Below are 23826 nucleotides of genomic sequence, written 5' to 3' on the forward strand. Positions count from 1 at the left end.
TACTGGCAAAATATTCTGTGGACAGATGAAACCAAAGTAGAGTTGTTTGGAAGAAACACACAACACTATGTGTGGAGAAAATGAGGCACAGCACACCAACATCAAAACCTCATCCCAACTGTGAAGTATGGTGGTGGGGGCATCATGGTTTGGGGCTGCTTTGCTGCGTCAGGGCCTGGACGGATTGCTATCATCGAAGGGAAAATGAATTCCCAAGTTTATCAAGACATTTTGCAGGAGAACTTAAGGTCATCTGTCCACCAGCTGAAGCTCAACAGAAGATGGATGTTGCAACAGGACAACGACCCAAAGCATAGAAGTAAATCAACAACAGAATGGCTTAAACAGCAGAAAATACGCCTTCTGGAGTGACCCAGTCAGAGTCCTGACCTCAACCCGATTGAGATGCTGTGGCATGACCTCAAGAAAGCGATTCACACCAGACATCCCAAGAATATTGCTGAACTGAAACAGTTCTGTAAAGAGGAATGGTCAAGAATTACTCCTGACCGTTGTGCCCGTCTGATCTGCAACTACAGGAAACGTTTGGTGGAAGTTATTGCTGCCAAAGGAGGTTCAACCAGTTATTAAATACAAGGGTTCATATACTTTTTCCACCTGCACTGTGAATGTTTACATGGTGTGTTCAATAAAAACATGGTAACATTTAATTCTTTGTGTGTTATTAGTTTAAGCCGACTGTGATTGTCTATTGTTGTGACTTGGATGAAGATCAGATCACATTTTTGACTAATTTCTGAAGAAATCCATATCATTCCAAGGGGTTCACATACTTTTTCTTGCAACTGTACATCAAATGTGTAAGTGCACTGTTTGACTGCCGTAGAAATGAACGCCGTCTCTGCAAGTAACCAGACTACGATGCCGACAGCCGGGATTCATCCTACCCGCCATCCACAGGCTGCGCGCACACCTCCAGAGCAGAATCTCTTCTAAAGGCTCATGTTTTATTAAAAAGCAGAATAAACTGAATATTATCTAAAGCTGGAGAATTAATAAACGCCTTGAAGATGTTGCCGAGAAAAAACTCCTCATCCCGTTCACTGCGCTGAGCAATGTGGTCTCTTAACTGGCCCTTTCCAGGCTCCTTACAATCCCACCGCAGCCTATCCTGCCAGATAGGGCATTGTCATGGAAATACGGAAGAGGCTCATTTATTCCCTGCGCTAATAATAATTCCATCTCAACACACAGAGTAACAGGCTGCAATAGGATTAGGATATATTACATATTGCATGAGTAACGGAGTTATTACTGGATAAAGCTTTTACTGCCTCTTGCTAGTCATGCGTGACATTCCATTTACCGCCAGCAAAATGACACACGACAGCAGCGAAGCGTCCCCTCTAAACGCCGGCGAGCCTCCGTCCTGGTAACAAAATACCAGGCAATTCTTAATTAATAGGAAATGAATCATTTACAGTTCCTGTGCGCTTTCGCCTCTTTGTACCTCATGTTATTGGGGACAATACCGTGACATCCTTCCTACTTCCAGTATTCTCCGTTGGGAAATAATTAAAGGAACTCTCCAGGATTAGCAAAAAAAAGAAATACTGCTTTTGCAGAAACAGCGCCACCCCTATCCATAGGCTGTATTCGGAATTGCAATCAAGTGAATGGGGCCAAGCTTAAGTATTGGAAGAAGTGGAAAAGGTGCTTTATTAATAAAGTTCTATAAATGATAAATTGCGTGTGATGCTTCCTCTCACACAATATACTAAAAAGCTACAGCCACCACTAGGGGGAGCTCAGTGCATAGGAGTTTATATAGTTACCATTGAAAGCAATGGCAGCTGTAAAAGCTCCTCAGCTCCCCCTATTGGCAGCTGTAGATGCCAGTCTTTTATTATTTAACTATAAAACTATGCAGGAGCTCTGTATTAGAGAAATGGAGATTTGACCCTCTGTAAAAATACATTAATCAGCACAGCACGCTGGAGCATAGAACAGCAGGGAAAAAGTGAAGATTGACTTTAAGGCCCCATTCACACGAGTGAGTTTTCCAACGCATAGCACCCGCACTGAATCCTGAGCCATTCATTTCAATGGGTCTGTGCACATGAGCGTTGTTTTTCACGCATCACTTCTGCGTTGCGTGAAAATCGCAGCATGTTCTATATTCTGCGTTTGTCACGCAGCCCTGGCCCCATAGAAGTGAATGGGGCTGCGTGAAAATCGCATTGCATCCGCAAGCAAGTGTGGACGCAATGTGATATGTTGTTTGTAAACCTTCAGTTTATCACGCGTGTGAAAAACGCATCAAAACGCATTGCACCCGCGCAGAAAAAAACTGAACTGAACGTAATCGCAGACAAAACTGACTGAACTTGCTTGCAAAATGTTGCAAGTTTCACTGAACGCACCCTGAACGCATCTGGAGCCCATCCGTCACGCGCGTGTGAACGTGGCCTAAGGCCTCTTTCACACGGGCGTTGCGGGAAAATGTGCGGGTGCGTTGCGGGAGCACCCGCGATTTTTCCGCGCGTGTGCAAAACATTGTAATGCGTTTTGCACGCGCGTGAGAAAAATCGCGCATGTTTGGTACCCAAACCTGAACTTCTTCACAGAAGTTCGGGCTTGGGATCAATGTTCTGTAGATCGTATTATTTTCCCTTATAACATGGTTATAAGGGAAAATAATAGCATTCTGAATACAGAATGCAAAGTAAAACAGCGCTGGAGGGGTTAAAAAAAATAAAAAAAATGTTTAACTCACCTTAATCCACTTGATAGCGCAGCCGGCATCTGCTTCTGTATTCTTTTCTTTAGGACCTGGGTAAAGGACCTTTGATGATGTCACTCCGGTCATCACATGGTACGTCACATGATCTTTTACCATGGTGAATCACCATGGTAAAAGATCATGTGACGTACCATGTGATGACCGGAGTGACGTCATCAAAGGTCCTTAAGCCGATAGTTCATCTTTTGAGAAGTAAAGAATAGACCGGGAGCTACGCGAACAAGAGGAGAAGGTGAGTTAATTTTTTTCTTTTTTTTAACCCTCAATTGATCACCTACTAAGCATTCTGTATCCAGAATGCTATTATTTTCCCTTATAACCATGTTATAAGGGAAAATAATACAGTTTATAGACTGTCACCTAGCAACCATGCGTGAAAATCGCACCGCATCCGCACTTGCTTGCGGATGCTTGCGATTTTCACGCAACCCCATTCACTTTTATGGGGCCTGCGTTGCGTGAAAAACGCACAAAGAGGAGCATGCTGCGATTTTCACGCAACGCACAAGTGATGCCTGAAAATCACCGCTCATGTGAACAGCCCCATAGAAATGAATGGGTCCGGATTCAGTGCGGGTGCAATGTGTTCACCTCACGCATCGCATCCGCGCGGAATACTCGCCCGTGTGAAAGGGGCCTAAGAGTAATCAATGTAAAATAAAAAAACTTCAGCAACTTTCTAATATACTTTGGGTGTACATTTTTCAGGATTTCTGCTTGCTGTCAGTGACCGGAAATATTTTTTGTTTACATGCAGAGGGATCTAAACCGCACAGTCCTAATATTAGACAATCACCGGTGACATAAAACCATCATAAGTGAGCCTTCTCCTGTCCTGTATTCACGTAAATGAGGCTGAGCCGCAATACCAGGCGCAGTCCATGAACAATAATGGCGCTATATCTGGAGAAAAAAAAAAACTACACTATATTTAAGAATTGGCACTAAGCTTTGGTATTGTTGATCCACAATTTGTTTTTGTTTTTTTAAAGAAATACTTGGAACATGGAAATACATCCAGGCCAAGGTGCATTACAATGATTTCCGTTTCTTCGTATTTCATGTTTTAATTATAGCCATTGTCTTCTTGTTTGTTTTCTCAGTTATTTATTTTAATTGGAAACAGAAGAACATACAGCAAAACCACATGACATAAGAAAGGCAAGCAACAAAAAGAAAAATGTAATAAAAAACTAATATAAAATTAATTTGTCTTGCAATTTTTCCATTCTCTGTCTAATGCTCGCAGCAATTTAAATTTCAAGTAATAACTAAAAGACTTCCAGAGAACACTACCCAACCAACCATTAGTATAAAATGGTTTAAGTACTTCCCACGATTCCAAATGACTGGTAAACAAACAGACGGTATGATGGTACATTTTATGTTCTCTGTAGAAGTAATCCATAAATCTAAAACAATCTACAAAATAATTTTATATTTTATTGCATGTCTATTTAAATGACAAACTTGGTTAATGCTACCTCCTATGTACAAGAATATAACTACTATAATACTGCTTCAAGGTACAAGAATATAACTACTATAACACTGTTCCTATGTAAAAGAATATAACTACTATAATACTGCTTCTATGTACAAGAATATAACTACTATATTACTGCCTCCTATGTACAAGAATGTAACTACTATAATAATGCTCCCTATGTATAATAACATTACTGCTATAAGAATACTCCTATGTACAAGAATATAACTACTATAATACTGCTCCTATATACAAGAATATAATTACTATAACACTGATCCTATGTACAAGAATATAACTACTATTATACTGCCTCCTATGTACAAGAATATAACTACTATAATACTGCTCCTATGTACAAGAATATAACTACTATAATACTGCTCCTATGTACAAGAATATAACTACTACAATACTGCCTCCTATGTACAAGAATATAACTACTATAATACTGTCTCCTATGTACAAGAATATAACTACTATAATACTGCTCCTATGTACAAGAATATAACTACTATAATACTGCCTCCTATGTACAAGAATATAACTACTATAATACTGCCTCCTATGTACAAGAATATAACTACTATAATACTGCTCCTATGTACAAGAATATAACTACTACAATACTGCCTCCTATGTACAAGAATATAACTACTATAATACTGCTCCCTATGTACAAGAATATAACTACTATAATACTGCTCCTCTGTACAAGAATATAACTACTATAATACTGCCTCCTATGTACAAGAATATAACTACTATAATACTGCCTCCTATGTAAAAAAACATAACTACTATAATACTGCTCCTATGTACAAGAATATAACTACTATAATACTGCTCCCTATGTACAAGAATATAACTACTATAATACTGCTCCTATGTACAAGAATATAACTACTATAATACTGCCTCCTATGTACAAGAATATAACTACTATAATACTGCTCCTATGTACAAGAATATAACTACTATAATACTGCTCCTATGTACAAGAATATAACTACTATAATACTGCCTCCTATGTGCAATAATATAATTACTATAATACTGCTCATATGCGCAAGAATATAACTACTATAATACTGCCTCCTATGTACAAGATTAGAACTACTATAATACTGCTCCTATGTACAAGAATAGAACTACTATAATACTGCTCCTATGTACAAGAATAGAACTACTATAATACTGCTCCTATGTACAAGAATAGAACTACTATAATACTGCTCCTATGTACAAGAATATAACTACTATAATACTGCCTCCTATGTACAAGAATATAACTACTATAATACTGCTCCTATGTACAAGAATATAACTACTATAATACTGCCTCCTATGTACAAGAATAGAACTGCTATAATACTGCTCCTATGTACAAGAATATAACTACTATAATACTGCTCCTATGTACAAGAATATAACTACTATAATACTGCCTCCTATGTACAAGAATATAACTACTATAATACTGCTCCTATGTACACGAATATAACTACTATAATACTGCTCCTATGTACATGAATATAACTACTATAATACTGCCTCCTATGTACAAGAATATAACTACTATAATACTGCTCCTATGTACAAGAATATAACTACTATAATACTGCCTCCTATATACAAGAATAGAACTACTATAATACTGCCTCCTATGTACAAGAATAGAACTACTATAATACTGCCTCCTATGTACAAGAATAGAACTACTATAATACTGCCTCCTATGTACAGAATATAACTACTATAATACTGCTCCTATATACAAGAATATAACTACTATTATACTGCTCCTATATACAAGAATATAACTACTATAATACTGCTCCTATGTACAAGAATATAACTACTATAATACTGCCTCCTATGTACAAGAATAGAACTACTATAATACTGCCCCAGCAATTAATAGATGTCATCCTCCCGGACCACCACCCCTGTTACTTACAATGTCCTCAGTTTCGGCATATGGTTGAAACTGGAAACTGGAATTGTGGTGATGTTGTTGTTGTTGAGGGTTCTGAAAGAAGGATGAGAACATTTTAATCACACAGAGCTAAAAATGACAAGGATAGGGGAGGATGAGATTCCCAGGAGCACATGTACGGGCAACATCACTTTTACTGGAGACCGGATCTGAGTACTTGGAGGGAATACGCTGCCTTGTTCCCAAGACGAAAATGTGAGAAAAACCACATGCACAACCGACAGCAATTTACCAGCCGTCTCTTTAATGAGCGCTGCAATCAAGTGACGTCTGGAAAAACACAGACTGGTGCAACCAACAAACGCCGTGTCCTCCATATCAGCTACCGCGTCCGCTGTATTTTGGCCACATTATGGAATGTCCCTTTTAGGCTACCATTTTGTATTCCCCCTTTGAAACCCGAATGTAAAAGCCATTATCGTGTTTTTTACATGTGTAACCTCAATCATATGATTTTTTCATTAAAGGGGTCATCCCACCATAAGAGCTTATCAGCCACGCATTGGGTAGATGACGAGCATCTGGGCGGTGGGGGTCCGACTTAGCTGGAACCCCCAGTGATCACAAGAACGGGGTCTCAGGGTCCCGTAAGTGAAAGAAGCTAAGGCTGAGCATCCATCCTCTAAGAGACTGCTGGAGAAATTAGGGCGCTGTACTGTGGAGAAGAGGTAAGTTCTTATGGTAGGACAACCCCTTTAAAAGAATTCTAGAAACCGTTCCCGTAAGCGTCTCTTCACACTAAACAATTTGTATGAGGTATTTTGGAGAAAAGCCGTCACGTTTGTCTATGGATTTGATCTTGTTCTGTAGCTCAGCCCTAGTCTTGTGGTTGGAGCAGAGCTGCAATTTTAGACGCAACCCATTGACAAGGGGGGCGGTATTGGAGGGATTAAAGGGGTATTCCGGTTATATTAAGTTATCCCCTATCCATAGACTGGTGGGGTTCCAAACTGCCGGGACCACCACCGATCACGAGAATGGGGGACCCATACCCTGTGGAGCCCGAAATGAATGGAGTGGCTGGTCGGGCATGCGCTCAGCCGCTCCATTCATTTCTATGGGAGAGCTGAGTAGATCGGTGGGAGTCCCACCAGTAAGACCACCACTGATCTTATAGTTATCCACTATCTTGTGGATAGGGGATAATTTAAAGAATATGCCCCCATTGTCTAGGGTGCGGGTCCCACCACTGGGATCCGCACCTATCTCCTAAACGGAGCCCCGAAAGTCGTGGAGTGCACACTCCATTCACTTTCAGTCGGGCCCATAGAAATGAATGGGAGCGGTGGCCGGTCCTGCGCGGTGTGCTCCTATTCACTTCTATAGGGAGAGCTTTGGCCCACACGGTTCTCAATATAGGTGCGGGTCCCAGCGGTGGGACCTGCATCTATCAGACAATGGGGGCATTATACTAGCGACATGCTCCCATCTTCTCAGATGAGACAACCCCTTTAATATTACCAGACTTCTCCTTTAAGGGAGACCCATTTTTCTAATACCACACAATGTCGTCCTGGCAAACATTTTATTTTCTTGCTTCAACACCTCTAAAATAGAAAAAAGAAGAGACTTCTCAAATTATCTTTATTACAAATATTCTATTCTTTTGTGTCTGTAGCTCCAAGGCAGAACGGTATCCATGGTAACAGACTACAAACAAACCCTGTGTAGTCTTACCTAGCAGTACTGCCACCCATCTGTGCCAGAATGTATGTAAGTAGGGGACAGATGGAAGGATGGAAGGGAAGAAGAAGCGGGCAGATGGGAGTATGGCTGCAGGATACAACTACAAGAAGCGGGTGATTAAGTAATCTGAGTAATCTCCAGAGCTAGCGAATCAAAATCCAGACTGGCTTTTCAGTAGATCACAAAAAGCAAATACTTCATCTATGACCAGATTTGTAAGAAAGTATCAATAACAGCATCAGGCAGACACAGGGAAATCAAATACACAGAATGCAGGCTACCACAGTATATATGACAGCCTACACTCCGCCGAACGATCCATGATCAGTCGACAAAGGACGTAAAACAGGTGTGGAAATTTCTATTCCCTTTATTTTCCCTGTTCTATCATGACAATATATAAATGTACAATATATATGTATATAAATAGAGGCACCAAACAGAAATCCTATGAACTGGACGGCTGCCAAATACTTACAAAACCTCCAGCCCCCGAAGAGCACGGAACGCTCCGTCCTCGATACAACTGATCTGATTCTTGTCCAGTTGTCTGTAAAGAAATGACTCAATTAGACCGATGATTATTCAATTGTGTTGATGGGTGTATACATTTAATAGTCAATGGAAATGGAAGGAAAGGTAGAACCAGATTTATCAAACCGGCACAGGTGGCGCGATAACCATGAGGCACATAGGACATTCATGCCTCACCCCGCCTCATCGTTGGCGTACGGAAACAACAATACTTTGCAACAAAAAATAACAACCGTCTTTATTACATTTGGCACACCGGACATGGAACAATGGAGGTCTCTAATCTATCTGGAGAGCATGCTGGGAGTTGTAGTTTCACAACCATTGACATCACTGAGGACAAAGGTGAACGTTATGGACTTACAGGTTCTTAAGTTCTGTAGCTCCCCGGAAAGTTTTCCTTGGAATCGCTTGGATCATGTTCTCACTGAGATCGCTGGAAGACAGAAGAGAAAATTTCCGGTTATTATGGTTTTCTGGCGTGCATTATACTAATTTCTCATACACATATAGCTCACGTAGTCTACAGTATTATGAATATTTTATGACCTGCTGATACGGAAGATCTTATATCAGCCCATACAGTGGCTCGTGCCAGCAGAGTCCCTCTTGTTGCACTGAATTAAAGGGGTTGTCTGGCTCCATCAATTAGTCAGGAGGACTGCATTACAGGGACATTCCATTTATATCAACAGACTTAATGTAATGCTTTATTTCTCCTGTTGGGGAGCTGTAGTGAAACGGAACACTTGCTGCAGGGTTCTTTTGCAGTAATGCATCCTATCGGCACACACAGACTTTTTATAGGTACAGCCACTGAGTCCCTGTTAATATTATTATTCATTATTATAATCTTTACAATTAGTAGCTGTAAAACAGAATAGGCAGTGAGGACTGTACCCCTTCCAAATCTTATTTGTACCAATAAAGGGTAGAGGTGCATTCTCATTACATTTATTAAATACAACCAGGGTAATGGGGACATTATTCACTGTGTCCTGAATAAGGACTACAGCCAAGACACAACCATTATCACAATGTGGAGCCAAGGCCTAGGACAAGGGGAAGCGGAGCACACATAGGACAGCAGTCTATAAATAGGGGCAGACATAGGACAGCGGTCTATAAATAGGGGCAGACATAGGACAGCGGTCTATAAATAGGGGCAGACATAGGACAGTGGTCTAAAAATAAGGGGCACACATAGGACAGTGGTCTAAAAATAAGGGGCACACATAGGACAGCGGTGTATAAATAGGGGGCACACATAGGACAGCAGTCTATAAATAGGGGGCACACATAGGACAGCAGTCTATAAATAGGGGCAGACATAGGACAGCGGTCTATAAATAGGGGCAGACATAGGACAGTGGTCTAAAAATAAGGGGCACACATAGGACAGTGGTCTAAAAATAAGGGGCACACATAGGACAGCGGTGTATAAATAGGGGGCACACACAGGACAGCAGTCTATAAATAGGGGGCACACATAGGACAGCAGTCTATAAATAGGGGGCACACACAGGATAGCAGTCTATAAATATAGGGCACACATAGGACAGCAGTCTATAAATAGGGGGCACACATAGGACAGCAGTCTATAAATAGGGGGCACACATAGGACAGCAGTCTATAAATAGGGGGCACACATAGGACAGCAGTCTATAAATAGGGGGCACACATAGGACAGCGGTCTATAAATAGGGGGCACACATAGGACAGCAGTCTATAAATAGGGGGCACACATAGGACAGCAGTCTATAAATAGGGGGCACACATAGGACAGCGGTCTATAAATAGGGGGCACACATAGGACAGCAGTCTATAAATAGGGGGCACACATAGGACAGCAGTCTATAAATAGGGGGCACACATAGGACAGCGGTCTATAAATAGGGGGCACACATAGGACAGCAGTCTATAAATAGGGGGCACACATAGGACAGCAGTCTATAAATAGGGGGCACACATAGGACAGCGGTCTATAAATAGGGGGCACACACAGGATAGCAGTCTATAAATAGGGGGCACACATAGGACAGCAGTCTATAAATAGGGGGCACACATAGGACAGCAGTCTATAAATAGGGGGCACACATAGGACAGCGGTCTATAAATAGGGGGCACACATAGGACAGCAGTCTATAAATAGGGGGCACACATAGGACAGCAGTCTATAAATAGGGGGCACACATAGGACAGCGGTCTATAAATAGGGGGCACACACAGGATAGCAGTCTATAAATAGGGGGCACACATAGGACAGCGGTCTATAAATAGGGGGCACACATAGGACAGCGGTCTATAAATAGGGGGCACACATAGGACAGCGGTCTATAAATAGGGGGCACACATAGGACAGCAGTCTATAAATAGGGGGCACACATAGGACAGCAGTCTATAAATAGGGGGCACACACAGGATAGCAGTCTATAAATATAGGGCACACATAGGACAGTGGTCTAAATACACACAGTTTTTCAGGAGATAATTGCTAATGAGTGTTCACATGAATGCTCGTTAGCGATCATCTTGCAGTGTAAGGCTAATTTCACACTCGCGTTTCTGCTGGATCCGTCAGGGCTCAGCAAAAACGCTTCCGTTACTGATAATACAACCATCTGCATCCGTTATCTTTAACATTGCCAAGACAGATCCGTCATGAACTCCATTGAAAGTCAATGGGGGACGGATCCGTTTTTCTATTGTGTCAGATAGTTTCAGATGGAAAGAAAACCACAGTTTGCTGCGGTTTGCTCTCCGGTATGGTAACGCAACCAAACGGAACGGAATGCATTTTGGAGCACTCCAATCTGTTCAGTTACTTTATGTCTCCATTGACAATGAATGGGGACAAAATGGAAGCGTTTTTTTCCCCGATATTAAGACCCTATGACAGATCTCAAAACCGTAAAAAAGAAACGATAGTGTGAAAATAGCGTAATACTGCCGCTGATTGCCCGATGAACGAGCAAACATTTGATCATCGGTCAATCCAAATCTTTTGACATGTTAAAAAAATTATCATTTGCAGGCGGCAGATCGTGGTGTCTAATACCAGCAAACCACTAGACAACATGGGGACGAGCGATGGCATAGTGATCCGCTCCTCCCCATGCTGCGGAGGGGATCGCTGCATGTAATAGCAGAGGTCTCCTCCACTAGGGAGCAGGAGATTGCCGGGAGGGAAAGCTTCCCTCTCGACAATCGTCTGCCACATCGGGCTGTGTAATACCGCCTTAAGACCGTCTACAGCTTACGATCCTCTCTTTCCAGCCCATAACAAATCACATTAAGGAGCGCAGCAGAAACGAGTCATGGACGCTTCACGGATGTAATAAACACTAGTGGAAAACGTGTTAGTCTTTGAGGTTGTTTCTTCTGGCTGCAAGTCACTTGGGTCTTCATATTAAGGCAAACAAAATCACTCTTTGCTGCTCGTCAGCGCCTGTGCCGGCGTGAAACGTGAGCCGCTCGTTATACAAGCCGCTGTAAACAGTCTGTTAGCAGGAAAGAGCGCGGCGTCTAATGGTAATGAAATGTAATATGTAAACTGCAGCGAGCAATGCCGTCTGGGATGGAAACACAAGCAAATCTGCGGTCTACGGGGAAGCTCCGGGCAGTATCACAAGTGGTGTCGCAGGATAAGATGGATACAACAGTGAAGGGGATTTGATTTTCTGTAAATTTAGGAATCAAGAGGTTATCCCGTGAATCCTGTTTGAAAACCCCTGTCAGCAGATTTGTACCTATAAACGGGCTGACCTGTTGGCGGCTGGAGGCATCTGTGTTGGTCCCGCGTCCATATGTGCTCGCATTGCTGCAAAAAATTATGTTTTAATATATGCAAATGAGCCTCTAGGAGCAACGGGGGCGTTACCATTACACCTAAAGGATCAGCTCTCTATGCAACTGCTGAACCCTATGCACTTTGACAGGAAAAGGCAGTCAAAGTGCAGAGGGAGCGTCAGTTGCAGAGAGAGCAGAGCTTCTAGGTGCAATGGAAATGCCCTGTTGCTCCTAGAGGCTCATTTGCATATATTAAAACATCATTTTTCTCAGCAATGCGGGCACATAGGAACATGGGACTAACACAGATGCCTGCAGCTGCCAAGTCCACATGTAACAGGTCAGCCAGTGTCAAATCTGCTGAAAGACGCCCTTTAAAGTAAAATTGCAGGGTTTCTAATATAAAAATACTACCTTCATCAATTTTTGCTCCCTTATGTCCACCTGGCTGCTGTTACTATTCGGAGCTGCCGATAAGGGGCTCTGGATGGAATCAGCCTCCTTCCCCCTCTGGCAGCTGACACTAGAATCCCTTACACTGCAGAAGGAGTGTTCAGCTGCCCTGTGATGCATGGACAGGATCATGTACGCTGCTGCTGCCAACAAAGGGCCTCTGCGGTGACGTGGCACATGACCCAGCATTCAAGTGCGGCCTGGGGACATAGCACAGCTGAGGCAGTCATTGGCTGCAATGGCACATATGATGTCCCCTCTGTGCAGGAAGCTTACGTGTGGGGACCGGATGGGCAGTGAAGACAACTCGGGATTGGAGTGGAGCCGCGAGGAGCTTTTAAGTATAGTTCCCTTCACAAGTCCCTCTGGGTGTGTGTGTGTGGGGGGGGGGGGATTTAAAAATAAATCAATACATTGTGGACCACCCCTTTAAATTAAAATGTTTTAGCCCACTGACAACAAGCAGAGGTTTTGATCTAATGAACTTTGCTGACTAGTTGTCACTGTGCACCAGATCTCTTGCAGGATTACTGATCGCTCTGGGTCACGCTTCCACTTAAGCAATAAATCCCCGGCGCTCGGACACAAAGGTCTTTATAAACAAAACCGAAAATTCTCCTTCCTTCCATTAAATAGCGCTGATTAAAAATGCAATTTGTCATCCAAATGTATCACAGACTCCTAGAAAGGGCCAGATGGCAGAACACACGCGCCGCTCTGATGCAGTCACATTGACTGACAGCATTCTTTTGATCTCTCTATATATGTATTTTTGCAATGCAATAGAAATGTTATCCCAGCAGATCGATGTGTTCTTACCCAGCAGATTCTGCAGACACCATGACTGCTGGTAGGGGGCTTTACCGCTCCTTGTGAGCACCGGGTACGGTCGCAGGATTGCTGTCGAAATTTGTGACCCAAATGGGGTTGTTCTGGTAGAAAGCAAACTAATTTAGGTAAGCCCCTTCTCTTGGGCAGGACAGTCAAGGAAGTCTGCTGCACTGGATCTCAGGGGCGGACTGGCCATAGACCTTACAGGGAAATTTCCTGGTGGGCCGATGCCCAGGGGGCCGGCTGAGCCCTCCTCATGGCCGGCCAGTGGAAGTTTTTGGGGATGTATTTTATGGTGCTGGCGGCAGTATTTGGCTCTGTTGGGGCGGTATAATGTGACACAATATTGTATTGCTGGCGCTGCCTTCCATCAATTTGGACCCGACTACAAAATGGGGCCACTTTTAGTATTTTTTCCAGGACCACTTTAAGTTCCCAGTCCGCCCCTGTTGGATTTTAATCAGATGAGATCAGACGAGCTCAGAACACTCAATGCAGCCTGGGGGCTTATTTGCAGAACGGACATACGGATGATCCATGTGCTTACCAAATCCACATGTCCATACTGCAAAAATATAGAACATGTCCTATACTTGGCTGCAAAATGCGGTCCATGGACCCGTTGAAGTCAATAGGTCTGCAAAGAAAGAACGGATGCGATATGGATGTCATCGGTATTTTGCGGATCCCCTTTTTCCTGACCGCACAATACATGCAGTTGCCAAAAGCATAGGAAGTTATATGAACCAGCTGAATTACTGGAATGATGGAAAAAGCTGGAATATAAGGAAAGCCCACATACACAGTTCTAAATTCTAATCACTGCACCTTTATACAGAATTGGCACACAGGACTCTGACATGAGCCGGAATTCTTTGTTCGCTCACTTGCAGTTCCAAATACGTCCACTATGTGGCAACAGCAGTCTTCTTAGAAGAGTCCTAACAAAGCCATCGTGGATTCAAATGATTAGCCGCATTCACTAGAAAGCTTCCTAGAGTTGCCCCTCCAGGACTGAAAGCATTCCTTTCATAGGAGCCTCCGTCCAAAAACAGAATGAAAAAAGCGCGCATAATGGCGTCCAGCCCTCCGCTAGCATAGGTCCCCTCTGAGCGCCATAGACTGTGTAGCAACGCTTGGAGGCTCAGAATAAAAAGAAGCTGAAGCAGAACAAATATCTCTAGTGCGGTTTAGGATTTCCAGTAAGTGGCCACAAACAAGACACTGATCTGTGCCAATGCTGCTCATGCGCTCCGCTTCTGCGCCTTGGACTAGAGGACAATCAAATCGGCAAACCAAACATCTAAAACAAGCCCAAAAAATCTAAAAAAAGCCCAAAAAAATTAACCAGCAAGTAAAACTGTCATCCAAAGTGCTGCAGTATTATACCTGGGCCCTAGACCTGACGGCCGATGATGTCACACAACACGGAAAAAAATCGAACAGATAATAACTAATATATCATATTCATCACCTCTCAGAATATTAATAGAAGTTATTTTATAAATGGCAGGGGCGTATTTACCATAGAAGCAGATCATGCAGCTGCTATGGGCCCAGCTCTGGTTGCCTTTTCTATTGGGTGGTTATGATGCCCCTCCCCTGAGGAACTGCATTGGGAGCAACCAAGTGAGTGGACATGAAGGGGGTAACAAACACCGGGCTCTCCTGTCCTGGTTGGAAAAAAATGGGCACTATAACGGAAGCTCATTTTAATTTTTGTATGGGACCCCTCTCTACTCACTCCCAAAAAAGTTATTTTTAAGCACTTAAAGGGGGTTGGCCACTTTTTGGCTATTTGTGACAATATGCATGTAGGATGACTATATGGCACATTTACGAATATATCCTTTGTTGATATTCTTTACCGTTTGCTATATTTCATAAAACATGCCCCCTTGTTAGTCAAATCTTCTGTGCTCTATACATTGAGGTTCTGTCCATAAGATGTCTGCTGATGGAGAGTCATGCGACCACTGACCAGATAAATCATTCAACCTCCTCCATTCAAAAAATATACCATACCTGCACTGAACTCCCAACAGAACAAGCACAGGTGATAGGTGCAGTGTATGTGAACAGAGGGGACATCACATGGAGGGTATTTGCCTGGTCACATGACCCTCCACCAGCGGCCGTTTTATGGACAGGACCTCTGTATGGACAGGACCTCTGTATGGACAGGACCTCTGTATGGACTGCACAAAACACTTGACCAACAAGGGGCATAAGTTATGAAATATAGAAAATGGAGCAGAATTTCAACAAAGGCTATAATAGTAAGTACCATATAATCGTCTCACAAACACAGTAACTAGAAAGTGGCCCGCCCCTTTAATGCATACACTGTATATAGAAATCTACTAATACACAGATACATTATCTACTAATATATGAGACAATGTAACCAATAGGTACAATGGGGATAACTTATTAAAAGGAGGATGTCTAGGACAGAGAACCAATATCCTAATATACAGGGGTGTCCTCTGTTCAGGATCCTCGCCTCTTAGCCATAGTGGAGAAAGATTACCAAGAGTGTCTATCGTTCTGGAGGACCTGCCCTGTCCTGCATTACACAGACCACTCATTGATGTGAATAAGCACTGTGTAATACGTCATGTCTCCTGTGGTGGCACTGTAGAGAAACTGAACACCTACAGACAGTGTATAATGCGATGGAGGAAATGTGTGATGGAGCAAAGGAGGCAATATGGACAATCACAATACATTAGTAAGTGCCTTGTATCAACTTAATCTACATGATAAATGGCATTTGCTTAAGTGAGAACCCTTTTAACGATGGAGGTTGGTCAGGGGGTTAAGATCAGCGTCAGTCCGTCATGCATTGTACATATGGAGTGGTTCCGATTGCATCTGATATCTTAGGGGGACGCAAAGTCTCCTCGACATAAGTGGTCATTCCCTGCACGCAAAAGGGTCCTATAGATTTTGCATTGGGGCCAAAGAGTCATTTTTGGGATATTGCCACCCTAATTATATGCTACCTTCGGGGTACTACACATGGCTGCTTCTTCACAATGAGCCACAGACCATGCAGGGTATATAGATAATTCAGAAGCCAGCAGGCGTATATACTCCTAATTAACAAAAAAATATATAATAATAATTAAGACATTTTGGCCACATTTAAGAAGCCAACACAATGCCATTACTATGCAGTACAGCGTGAGGCCATCCTGACCGTGCCCCATGAAGTGCCGGAGCGGCGCTCCTCCGCTTTCATTTTACCGCACACTCTGCAAATATCTCCCGAAGAGAGGAAATGATGGAATTAAGAAAGAAAAAAAAGGTCACTGTTGCAGTCTTCCCCCTCTTGTTAATCCCAGATTCGCACTTTAACCTGATTGAGTCTTGCCTTGTTTGGTCCTTCCTCTCTCTTCTCTGTTTGAGGGGATTAGATTTGGACTCAGCAGGGGGGTAATTGGCAGCCCAGCATCCCGCTCGCCCTGGGCTTCCATTGCCTTTGCTTGGCAGTGCGCCGCCGGACACAAACGTTGTGTAGCGGGCTTATAAAGGAGACCGAACCTAAGGTTTTCAAGAGCTCTTGTGTCTTGGCAGGTCAAGTCTACACGCACCATTAACATGGATGGAGAATCACTTTAAATGGTGATCTGTCCAGGCTCTTCCTAACGAGAGAGGATGGGAAAATGGTCTTTATGGCTTTTATAGAGCTCCAGCGTCTCCGTAATGCATGGGAACCAGGGGCAAAGAGAGGCTCCGACATCCTGAAAATCCTTATAACCTCCATCTACCTCCTTATATCCTACTTATTTTTGCCTCCTAGAGGCTCATTTGCGTATATTAAAACATAATTTTTCTCAGCAATGCGGACACATATGAGCATGGGACCAACACAGACGCCTTCAGCTGCCAAGTCCACATGTAACAGGTCAGCCAGTGTCATAGGTACAAAACTGCTGACAGATGCCCTTTAAAGTAAAATTTCAGAGTTTCTACCAAACTATTTTCATCAATGTATGCTTACTTGGCTGCTGTTACTATTCTGAGCTGCTGATAAGGGGCTCTGGATGGAATCAGCCTCCTTCCCCCCTCTGGCAGCTGACACTACAGGGAGTGCAGAATTATTAGGCAAGTTGTATTTTTGAGGATTAATTTTATTATTGAACAACAACCATGTTCTCAATGAACCCAAAAAACTCATTAATATCAAAGCTGAATATTTTTGGAAGTAGTTTTTAGTTTGTTTTTAGTTTTAGCTATTTTAGGGGGATATCTGTGTGTGCAGGTGACTATTACTGTGCATAATTATTAGGCAACTTAACAAAAAACAAATATATACCCATTTCAATTATTTATTTTTACCAGTGAAACCAATATAACATCTCAACATTCACAAATATACATTTCTGACATTCAAAAACAAAACAAAAACAAATCAGTGACCAATATAGCCACCTTTCTTTGCAAGGACACTCAAAAGCCTGCCATCCATGGATTCTGTCAGTGTTTTGATCTGTTCACCATCAACATTGCGTGCAGCAGCAACCACAGCCTCCCAGACACTGTTCAGAGAGGTGTACTGTTTTCCCTCCTTGTAAATCTCACATTTGATGATGGACCACAGGTTCTCAATGGGGTTCAGATCAGGTGAACAAGGAGGCCATGTCATTAGATTTTCTTCTTTTATACCCTTTCTTGCCAGCCAGTACTTGGACGCGTGTGATGGAGCATTGTCCTGCATGAAAATCATGTTTTTCTTGAAGGATGCAGACTTCTTCCTGTACCACTGCTTGAAGAAGGTGTCTTCCAGAAACTGGCAGTAGGACTGGGAGTTGAGCTTGACTCCATCCTCAACCCGAAAAGGCCCCACAAGCTCATCTTTGATGATACCAGCCCAAACCAGTACTCCACCTCCACCATGCTGGCGTCTGAGTCGGACTGGAGCTCTCTGCCCTTTACCAATCCAGCCACGGGCCCATCCATCTGGCCCATCAAGACTCACTCTCATTTCATCAGTCCATAAAACCTTAGAAAAATCAGTCTTGAGATATTTCTTGGCCCAGTCTTGACGTTTCAGCTTGTGTGTCTTGTTCAGTGGTGGTCGTCTTTCAGCCTTTCTTACCTTGGCCATGTCTCTGAGTATTGCACACCTTGTGCTTTTGGGCACTCCAGTGATGTTGCAGCTCTGAAATATGGCCAAACTGGTGGCAAGTGGCATCTTGGCAGCTGCACGCTTGACTTTTCTCAGTTCATGGGCAGTTATTTTGCGCCTTGGTTTTTCCACACGCTTCTTGCGACCCTGTTGACTATTTTGAATGAAACGCTTGATTGTTCGATGATTACGCTTCAGAAGCTTTGCAATTTTAAGAGTGCTGCATCCCTCTGCAAGATATGTCACTATTTTTGACTTTTCTGAGCCTGTCAAGTCCTTCTTTTGACCCATTTTGCCAAAGGAAAGGAAGTTGCCTAATAATTATGCACATCTAATATAGGGTGTTGATGTCATTAGACCACACCCCTTCTCATTACAGAGATGCACATCACCTAATATGCTTAATTGGTAGTAGGCTTTCGAGCCTATACAGCTTGGAGTAAGACAACATGCATAAAGAGGATGATGTGGTCAAAATACTCATTTGCCTAATAATTCTGCAAGCAGTGTATAATCCCTTACACTGCATAAGGAATCTTCTCAGCTGCCCTGTGATGCCTCCTTCCCTAATAAGTATGACAGAAAGCTATTTATATTGGCTATTCACTGTGACAGAGCTTGGTGGATCTACAAACTGCTATACACTTTGAACACCAGGTGGCACCATACTCTGTAAAAAGCACCAGCCATTTAATCATTGTATAATGAATGAATCTATTTGGCCTTTAAGGCTACTTTTACATCTGCAGCATGGAGATCTGATCCGGCAAAAATTGCGAGAAGCATGCAGTGGCTTGTGTCCGGCCGATTCTCTACATTTTTGCTGAAATGTGGCCCGATCTCTGTACGGATCCAATTATACTTAACCGGGCTGGCGGGCATGGCGGTTGCATCCGGCAGTGCCAGATGCGGAGAGTTCCGGCAGGCTGTTCTGCTGCCGGAATCACTACCGGGGGATGTGAAAGTAGCCTGAAGGGGCCTTTGTCTCAGACACTAATGGCATATCGCTACAATAGGTGCGGGTCCCACCGCTTACAGGGTAGCTGTTGTGGACATAGGAGGTGGGACCCGCATCTGACATTGATGGAATGTCTTAGCAATATGCCAAAGTCTGAGCTGGGAATATCCCTTTAACTAGGTTATTACCATATGAAATTCAACCACTATATCAAGCTTTATCAAGCACTGAAGAAGGAAGCGGGGGGGGGGGGGCTTTTCTCAGAAGGCATCCAGAGCTGAACTCTTGACAGTCACGCAGGTTCACAAGTTCTCTATCAGATTTGCTTTTCAGTTGAGATGTAAAAACCGTCCGAGTTTAATCTCCAAGAAGATGATGCAGTCGCTTTGAAGATTCCCTTAAGAAATGGGGGTGGTAAAAACACTTCAGAAAATCTATTTTTGCCTCCACACATGCAAGTCAGCTGGAGGCGCAGGTATACAGCAGGTGAGGTCTCGGGCAATCAGTACACAGGTCAAGCCGAAAAGATTCTTGCAGTGGCTCAATCTTATCTTTACCGGTGACCACCGTTTTTCTTCTACATCCTTTCTTCAGTGTAAGGAGCCTCCAAACAACACCTTCAACCTTCTGTCTGTGAAGGTTCTCATCCATCCAGGTCATGGTATACGTCAGTAGTTATAATTCATAGCAACTGGGCTTGTATTTTCTTTGAAATCATCAGAATGGCTTTTACAAGAAATCTCCGGCATTAAATACTGGTGACTCATGCTTCAGTCAGTATAATGTATTTATAATCAACAGGAAGTCAGCGATGTCGATTGCAATTTGCATGATGACGCTGTTAGGTGTGATTAAACTGCCTCGGGAGAGGTATTAGAACAGCAATGTAAGTGGCAGACAACAGACGGGAGTGGAGTAAAAATGCAAAACGTCACAATGTACATGTTTTTTTTCAGATAAGCCCAAAAAGTTACAAAGCCAGAATTCTGGAGCACACGGCGTGATACATTCCCCCATTAGTTTTGGCTGGAAAAAAAACCCACAAAACAAGATTTTTTTCATATGTGGACATGTGCTTCACAAGAACTGGAATCCAAAGACTCTGCACTTTAGACCTCTCCTTGGACTTGAGAACTTCTCGCCTTGTTTTCTGCGGTATCGGTAACAAACTCATGCATTATCTGAAGACAGCACATTAGCACAAATAGTCAGATGTCTTCTCCTTGATTAAGTGCTTGATGCTACACTCCGCAGAAGGAATACCAATCAAGGCGACTCGCCGCGAGGCGATACGCCTTGCTTTGTCGGGAATCGTCCTCAGGTCAATAGCTTCCAATGACAACTTGGGCAGATAGCACGGAGGTGCGGAGAGCTCAGGCTAATGGAAATCAATACCGCAATCAGCGTCTGCATTACCTGAGGACAGACACCATCAAATGAGTTCTGCTCTCGTCGTTCTTCTATTGTTTTGTCCTGAGCTGTCACGGAGCTGATGACACCGCACTATGGCCGAGAGGCGTCCACAGCTCCTCAAGTTACCGTCCCCCAGGATTTCCTCTCTTACTTATAGAACTAAACTTAAAGAGGCAGAAATGTCTTAAGTCATGGAAGATACAATCAGAAGACACTCAGCATTGTCATCATAACAGGTAGCAAAGGAAATCGGGAAAACTGCACCATCCATAGCCGGCGGCTCATTGTGGCTCTGCATGGTTAATGTTCCTCCAGGGCAGGAGCAAGAAATATATAATAATAATGTAAATTATTACTACATTCATCCCATTTTTAAATGGGAGGTATAACATTGTACTACGAAACCTCAAACTATACAAATTTTAAAGGAAATTTGTCACCTAGGAAACAGCAGCCTTTAGATGACTCAACTTCTGTCAGAGAGGGTTGTGGGCATGCTCTGTGACCTGTGCAGAGGTCACTGTGCAGGGAGGGGGAGTAGATATGTTGTAACTATTACATGTATGTACAGCCCTACAACTTTTTTCCGTCTTCCTTGTAGATGTGGTAGTCCAGCATGGAGTCCAGCTTATGTCATCTTAGAATTCAGCTGACTTCTTTCAATTGAGTATGTGGAAAGATGGAAGTGGAAGCAACTTAAAGGGGACCTCTCACCTCTCAACATGTCTGTTTTAGAATTCACTGGAGTATCTATTCTTATGACTCCATGTGGTGCCATTCATCTATTATTCCTGCTAGAAGATATGAATAAATTGCCAGCAGTCTGCAATAAAGGTCCAGCTGGGTGTTACCAGTTGTGGGGTGTTTCTGCACAGTTTGACACAATCCAATCATTGCTCCCAGTGTCAGACTGTGCAGGGACACCCCCCCCCCCCCAAGTGGTAACAGCCAGCTGGACCTTCATTACAGACTGTGGCAATCCACTAATAAACTTCTAGAGATATGGCATTGCATGGTTATTAAATGGGGGAAGGCTCCTGTTTAATGAAAAATTCCTTTAAATAACCTAGTAAATCGTTACTTGGCCCTGATGTTTGCAGATCAGCATCCTGAATATGTTCGGGCCTTTGCAATTCTGGAGACCATCTTCTACTCCATGTAAATATCAAAGAATTTCACACAAAATCTGAATACTTTCATTATATTAAAAAAAAATCAATGAAGTTGTCACCTCCTATACATATATTCAGGCGACGAGAGACCTCCGACGGACGGGGGGTAGAGGTCATGTGGGTGTAATATCGGTCGCCCCTTTAGTTGTAATTGATTCCTTTGATTTTTTTGCTGGTTTTAAAGGGGTATTCCCATCTTGGACATTGGGGGCATATCGCTAGGATATATCCCCAATGTCTGATAGGTGAAGGTCCCACCTCTGGGACCGGCACCTATACTTAGAACGGAGCCTGCAAAATGCTGGAGGGCGCACCATGCATGCCGAGTGACGGGCTCAGCTATTTTCAGAAATTCCATTGAAATACAAGGACTCCATCCTGAGCTGTGATAGGGAGAGAGCTGCAGCAGAAAGGACTCCCTCCTGAGCTATGATAGGGAGAGAGCTGCAGCAGAAAGGACTCTCTCCTGAGCTGTGATAGGGAGAGAACTGCAGAAGGACACACCCCCTGAGCTGTAATAGGGAGGGAACTGCAGAAGGACACCCCCCCTGAGATGTGATAGGGAGAGAACTGCAGAAGGACACACCCTCCTGAGCTGTGATAGGGAGAAAGCTGTAGCAGAAACTACACATCCCCTGAGCTGTGATAGGGAGAGCTGCAGCACAAAGATCACACACCCCTGAGCTGTGATAGGGAGAGAGCTGCAGCAGAAAGGACTCCCTCCTGAGCTGTGATAGGGAGAGAACTGCAGAAGGACACCCCCCCTGAGCTGTGATAGGGAGAGCTGCAGCACAAAGATCACACACCCCTGAGCTGTGATAGGGAGAGAGCTGCAGCAGAAACGACTCCCCCTCCAGAGCTGTGATAGGTTGAGAACTGCAGAAAGACACACCCCCTGAGCTGTGATAGGGAGAGAACTGCAGAAAGACACACCCCCTGAGCTGTGATAGGGAGAGAACTGCAGAAAGACACACCCCCTGAGCTGCCAGTTTGAAATAAATCTAGCAAAACAATTAGAGCAGTAACTAGGGAGATCTCTGGATCCATGTCAGGTACAGGGCTGGTTTTAGCTCTGTCCTAATATCCACAGTATATAAACATAACAGGTCACAGAAGTTCAAGGAGATCTTCAACATCATCTAGATACAAGGATAACAAGCATATGAAAACGTGTTAGCACTATCCAAGGAGCAGGACACTTGTCGAGTATGTGGTGCTCGGGAAGGATCCTACTCTGTTATATCACCTGAAGCTCGGAGATGATGCTTCAAGAAATGTACGTTTATTGCAGCATTTTGACCTCCCAGGGACCCTCCTACAACAATCAGATCGTAGCTGTAGCTCTTCTTACTCTATAACATGCTGCCTGTCTGTTTCGTAGAGATCACTTCTCAGCAGTCATCTCATTATCATCACTGTCAGGATTACAATGACAAGTAACACTTCTATATAGATAACACAGGATCCACTGCCCCCGCCTTGTACAATGACCTCTGCAGAGGTCACAGAGCGTGCCCACAACACTCTCCAATAGAAGTCAACGAGTCATCCACAGGTTCCTAAGTTCCTATCTCTGAATGCAGCTCAGGCAAGATGGCCAC

General features: G+C 43.4%; 1 protein-coding gene across 1 annotated transcript in view; it reads right to left on the reverse strand.

Moving 5' to 3' along the window:
* The window catches only part of SLIT1 (slit guidance ligand 1), a 292661-nt gene that overhangs the window by 88172 nt on the left and 180663 nt on the right, over positions 1 to 23826 (reverse strand). Inside the window, exons 5-7 of the mRNA XM_040437323.1 lie at positions 8837 to 8908; positions 8417 to 8488; positions 6214 to 6285 (exon numbers count right to left, since the gene is read on the reverse strand). Of these exons, the coding sequence (XP_040293257.1) occupies positions 6214 to 6285; positions 8417 to 8488; positions 8837 to 8908 (216 nt within the window). The remainder of the gene's footprint in view (positions 1 to 6213; positions 6286 to 8416; positions 8489 to 8836; positions 8909 to 23826) is intronic.

The sequence above is a fragment of the Bufo bufo genome, chromosome 6, assembly GCF_905171765.1.
Source record: "Bufo bufo chromosome 6, aBufBuf1.1, whole genome shotgun sequence".
Taxonomy (NCBI): domain Eukaryota; kingdom Metazoa; phylum Chordata; class Amphibia; order Anura; family Bufonidae; genus Bufo; species Bufo bufo.